Raw genomic sequence first — 6,000 nt, 5'->3', positions numbered from 1 at the left:
CTACATCTACTTATTCATGTGATTATCTAATCAGCCAATCGTGTGGCAGCATTGTAATGTATAAAATCATGCAGAAATGGGTCAGGAGCTTCAGTTAATGTTCACATCAACCATCAGAAAATGTGATCTCAGTGATTTCGACTGTGGCATGATTGTTGGTGACAGATGGGCTGGTTTGAGTATTTCTGTAACTGCTGATCTCCTGGGATTTTCATGCACATTTTCATGTCTCTAGAGTGTAAAGAGAATGGTGCAAAAAACAAAAAACATCCAGTGAGCGGCAGTACTGTGGGCGATAATAGCTGGTTAATGACAGAAGTCAGAGGAGAATGGCCAGACGGGTCCAAGCTGACAGGAAGGTGACATAACCCAAATAATGTTACAACAGTTCTATGCAGAAAAGCATTTCTGAACATACAACACTTCGAACATTGAGGCGGATGGGCTACAGCAGTAGAAGACCCCTCCGGGAACCACCACTGTCAGCTAAGAACAGGAAACTGAGGCTGCAGTTCGATTTCTGCTGAGGTACACAAAAAGTAGGCCCACTGCAGCCTCAGTTTTCTGTTCTTGGCTGACAGAAGTGGAACACAACGTGGTCTTCTGCTGTTTTAGCCCATCCGCCTCAAGGTTCGACATGTTGTGCATTCTGAGATTCTATTCTGCTCACTACAATTGTACAGAGGGGTTGTCTGAGTTACCGTAGCCTTTCTGTCAGCTCGAACCATTCTGGCCATTCTCCATTGACCTCTCTCATCAACAAGTCATTTTTCTCCACAGAACTGCCGCTCACTGGGTGTTTTTCACACCATTCTATATAGACTCTAGAGACTGTTATTTCTGCAGTTACAGAAATACTGAAACTAGTCCGTCTGGCACCAACAATCATGCCATAGTCCAAATCAATGAGATTGAAATTTTTCCACATTCTGATGGTTAATGTGAACATTAACTGAAGCTCCTGACCCATATCTGCATGATTTTATACATTACACTGCTGCCACATGATTGGCTGATTAGATAATCTCATGAATAAGTAGATGTACAGGTGCACCTTATAAAGTGGCCGGTGAGTGTATGTTCCTAGCCAGAGGTGGAGAGCTTTAGTTCCAATCACACAACTTTGCGATGCTGTTTGCGAATATTTGTTGGAACTATGGTTTCGGGAAACACCAATTTATTGAACTATGTTGGTAATGATGCGACCTTGTGACCATAGTTTGCTGATGATGCTTTTGGGAAACACATCCCAGCCCGACACATCAACATTGACTCAAACAATGCGTGAATTTGGGGTGGGACTATTTGTTCGATCATTTTAGCAACTCTATTTGGTGACGTTTGTGGCACAGAAATTGCAAACTTCAGCTTTAACCAAGGAAACAAGTCACAACTTTTTCTGTGGATTTTGAGGGTTTATTTGGAACTTATTTAGTGCAAATTTCTGTACAAATGAATTAATACAGAGCTTATCGAAGATCCCTTGAAACCAGGACTAAATACACCCTGTCTTTCAAATTCTGAGTCATTACACCTAGCCAGTTATGAAATGGTGCAGAGTTCCAGAGCTGCCATGTTATTCAGTCAGTTTTGGCTTTGCTGTCACTGAAATGAACAATTTACAATGTGCTCTGAAATCTTGGACGAAAGCAATGCATCTTCATAGAGCAAAAAGTAAGAGGGTAAACTTCATTCTTATCTCTTCAATTTTAAGATTCTGAGGTTATGATACATAGATTCATTGACATTTGAATTGTCACAGTTTCATACATATTCCAAACCTTTCTCTTTGATTGATTGAAAAAAAGCACAATGAAAAACATGAAAATAGCACCAAAAAAACTGGCATTATTTCAGAAACATGTGGGTAACTGCAGAAAATGGTTGACTGATGATATTCTGACACCAAGGGAGAATGTGAAAATAGCAACAACCACTAACTCATAAAAAACGGACCCATGCCACATTTGTGAGGTGGGAAATGTACAATTGGGAAAGACACACAAGGCTGTTTGGTGTTGAGAGGTAACAAACTGCCTTCAGACACTCAGCACTTTAATTCACAGACAGACTGTCTGGCCTCCCCAGAGCACTGACACTTACTGGACAGTGCGAGCCACAGCAGACCCAGTCTAAGAGTAGATTCCATGCAGCAAACACATATCACTGGACTCAGCCTGTCACAGATGCTCTTCCACTGGGGCCACAACACTAAAGAATGGGTCGCAGTGACAAAATTATATCTGAAAGGGCTTCCACTCTCTATTTGACCCTTTTCTTTGAGTGGTGTCTCTACAAATGAGCCATCTCTAGCAATAAAATCAGATCTTCTTTATGTACATTAGAATGATATGATTTATTTAAAAGGTCATTCTGTTTTGGCATCTCAAAGAGGCAACTTTGATTATGACATTATATTAAAAGCACGATTATATGTGCTGCTAATCAAGGTGCTTATAAAATATAATTATTTGACGATATGTACATTTACAACATTGATAAAAGATACAAAACAAAATTAAACTGTCCATTTCATAAACAACAAAAGGACATATCTTAAAGAGGTTGCCTTAAAGAGTTAGTTCAGCCAAAAATAAAAATTCTGTCATCATTTCCTCACTCTCATATTGTTCTAAAACCATCTGACTGGTAAAACTTGTCATATGGGTTTGGAACAACATGACAGAATTTTAATTTTTGGGTGAACTAGCCCTTTACTATTCTTTGCTCCTTCTTATCAGTTCTGTGTGAAGTTTTAAATCCAAAGATTTGTCTGCCAGAGTGGTATCTTTGTTTTTCCCCACATTGGATGTGGATTGTCTTTTCTGTGGTTTGCATTTGGCAGCATCAGGTCCAGATCTCAGTGGGCACCATGGCTTCTTTGGTACCTACTGAGGGCATGAGGTTCTCCTCACAGAGGAATTCAAGTGGGAACTGAACCAAGAAGCCCCTTATCTTCTTCAACAGCTCCTGAGCTTTCACAGGGTCTTCTTTATCTAGACCTGGTTTGGACTGGAAACTCAAGAGCTCCTGTTTGTTTCGCACCAGACTGGAGGGCAGACAGCGGAATACCTATAATGTAATGACATCAATGATTTTGCAGTGCCTTGCCACTCAGACTTTGGCAATTTTGCATAGATGGCAAGTTCATTTTTAAACATGGCAAAAGTCTAACATTTTATAAGCAAAAGTGAATGCAAAACAGGTCCTTGAAAAAGAATCTTGAAAATTAAAATGCTCAAAAATTAAAAGATAAAAATGGTAAAACCTTTAAATTGATCCTTGAAAAATGATTTGAAGACAAATATTTTAATAATTACCAGAAATGTTCAAATAATATAACACCACTCTTATGTCAAATGAAATAATCTTTTTCTGTCACTGATATAATTGCAGTCTTCATCTCATATGAGTGTGCATTATTTTAAACACATATGTTAGCACTATTAATTATTTTAAAGAAATAGTTCACCCACATCATGAGTGAGTAAATATGATAATTTTTGGGAGAACTATTCCTTTAAAGGGATAGTCCACCCAAATATGAAAATTCTCCCTCAGTGTCATCCAAGATGTGTATAACTTTCTTTCTTTTGCATAACACAAAAAGATTTATAGAAGAATATCTCAGCTCTGTTGGTCCTCACAATGCAAATGAATGGTGACCAGAACTCAGTAATTCATAAGACTCCAGTGGTTAAATCTATATATTCAGAAGTGATATGACAGGTGTTGGTGAAAAACAGATCAATATTTACGTTTTTTTCCCCTATAAATTCTCAAGAAGAACAAAAGAAGAACTCTTAGAGGAGTGAAGTGCTTGGGAAGGATGCTTGAAAGTGGAGATTTATAGGCTTAAATATTAATCTGTTTCTCACCCACACATATCATATTGCTTCTGAAGACATGGATTTAACCACTGGAGTCGTATGTATTACTTGTGTGCTCCCTTTATGTGGATTTTGAACCTTAAAAGTTCTGGTCACCATTCACTTGCATTGTGAGGACCAACTGAGCTGAGATATTCTTCTAAAACCTTAATTTGTGTTCGGCAGAAGAAAGAAAGTCACATCTGGGATGCCATGAGGCGTGGTGAGTAAATGATGGCAGAATTTTTATTTTTGGGTGAACTATCCATTTAAGGCTAAACATTTATTTTCTTGGTACACCTTTAAGGAGAGAACTAAAACATCCAAATGTATATGTGTCTTTTTTTGGTTGTGTGTCTGGTGTGTTAAAGCTGCTATTTACAGAAATTGTCAGCCCACATTGGTGGCTCAGAAGAAGAATCTCATTCCTTTACAGCTCATTATTACCAGGATACCATGAAGTTACCAAGCAGCCAGTCAAGCATGAGAGCTTCAACAGTGACTGAGAGAAATACCTATCTGACAAATAAATGAGCAATGCCTCTAAATCATAATTCATACGCTCCATGTAATAGGGAGATGGAAAGTAGCCATCATTAAATACATTGCTTGCCCTTGTGAGACAAGACAGCTAAAAAGGCAAAGGAAAATCATGTATACTGTACCTTCTCATAGATGGTGGCGTTCCGTCCAGAGATGGTCATCCAGACATCTTTGTAGAATCGGTCACTGATGGGGTCACTCACATCGATGGTTGGATCAGTAAAGCCACCAAGAATGGTTCTGGATTATGGAGACAAAACAAGAGCTTGAGCTGTGATTCGGAAGTTATGTGTTTCTAACAGTAGGACTGTTGGCTGTCCATCAGATCTTACTTAAAGCACTCCAGTCGGAGCTGCAGGGCAAACTTGCCAGCCTGATACTCTTGTCCATCCATCACTGATGGCATCATTTCAGAGTCTTCAAAAATAACAGCCACCTCGCTGTCCCTTTTTCCCAACATGCTACGGTCATTGATGTTGGCAGAACCTGGATGTCAGAGAAAAAGATGAAAGAAAAACGAAAAAAGATAGAAAGAAAAAGAAAGAAAGAAAGAATGAATAAACAATGAGTAAAGCTGACATGACTTAATAAGTCCAGTGAGAATCCAGCCCAACAGTGGCTCAACCAATGGCATCGGTTTGGGGGACTATCTCCTTGATCGACCAATGGAAGATGTAAGGTAGTGTTCAGGAAGACGGTTTGAAAACAAATTATTTTTGCACTTCTGTTTGGTGATGATGTTGGCTCAAAATTCAACACTTCACCATTAAGATTCTCTTGAATAACTCTTGAACAAGTCTCACTTAGCATTTAAGTCAATGTTTTACCGAAGTCTGCCACAAGGGGGAGCAAAAGCATCTAGGCCACCTGGTGGTGGATTATGCAACAAGTTGCTCCGTACTGAGCAATTGAACTGAAAAGCAGGAATGCGTGATTCTTAGAAGCTTTGAACGTTACCTCAAACCCCTCCATATGTTGCTAACTCACCAATAATGACAGTGTTGTCATCAGTGATGAACATCTTGCTATGAACATAGATAAGTTCAGTCACCAGCCTGCCCTCCAGCTCAGCGTGGGTCCTCAGACCACAAAACGAGATGTAGTTCAGCCATTGGTCGTCCACTGTGTGGGAAAAAAGAGAGAAAGAAGGTGAAATAGTAACCTTAGAAAAAAATCCTAGATGAAAAATATGATCTCTTGCCAAAAACTCCAGGGGTTTTCAAACTGTTTGATGTCAACGACCCTTGCAGGGATCCCCTTCCACAATTATAAAGATAAATATACAGTATGTATATATTTTCATGTATAAAGACCCATTTTTACTGTGAGAAAAATAGTGAGTGTGATATTATAAATCAAACGTTGTTTGCAAAATCAAAGAATTGGCCTTTATACTGGCATTATATACTAAACTGATAAAATATTAAATTTAATTAAAATAATTTTTTAATTTTACTTTGAATTTTATTTTTTATTTACTTTGTACTCAATTGACAGTTTATCTTTCATAGAATAAAGTAATCATAATTAATGTCATGGTTTTTGACCGGTCTTTGGAAAGATGAACAAAACGGTAATTCGGTATTTA

General features: G+C 38.5%; 1 protein-coding gene across 2 annotated transcripts in view; it reads right to left on the bottom strand.

The window, feature by feature from the left end:
- Positions 1 to 1,131: 1,131 nt before the first annotated feature.
- Positions 1,132 to 6,000, bottom strand: part of LOC127441517 (phospholipase D1-like) — a 50,318-nt gene continuing 45,449 nt past the window's right edge. Inside the window, exons 23-26 of one of the 2 annotated variants that reach the window (XM_051699040.1) lie at positions 5,400 to 5,534; positions 4,745 to 4,898; positions 4,535 to 4,652; positions 1,132 to 3,072 (exon numbers count right to left, since the gene is read on the bottom strand). In XM_051699040.1, coding sequence (XP_051555000.1) covers positions 2,848 to 3,072; positions 4,535 to 4,652; positions 4,745 to 4,898; positions 5,400 to 5,534 — 632 coding nt within the window. In that variant the 3' untranslated portion in view covers positions 1,132 to 2,847. The remainder of the gene's footprint in view (positions 3,073 to 4,534; positions 4,653 to 4,744; positions 4,899 to 5,399; positions 5,535 to 6,000) is intronic. The other variant, XM_051699041.1, reaches the window with a different exon arrangement.

The sequence above is a fragment of the Myxocyprinus asiaticus genome, chromosome 5 (assembly GCF_019703515.2).
Source record: "Myxocyprinus asiaticus isolate MX2 ecotype Aquarium Trade chromosome 5, UBuf_Myxa_2, whole genome shotgun sequence".
Classification (NCBI taxonomy): domain Eukaryota; kingdom Metazoa; phylum Chordata; class Actinopteri; order Cypriniformes; family Catostomidae; genus Myxocyprinus; species Myxocyprinus asiaticus.
Note: the sequence above shows the minus strand (reverse complement) of the source record. Positions and strands in the feature narration are given on the sequence as shown.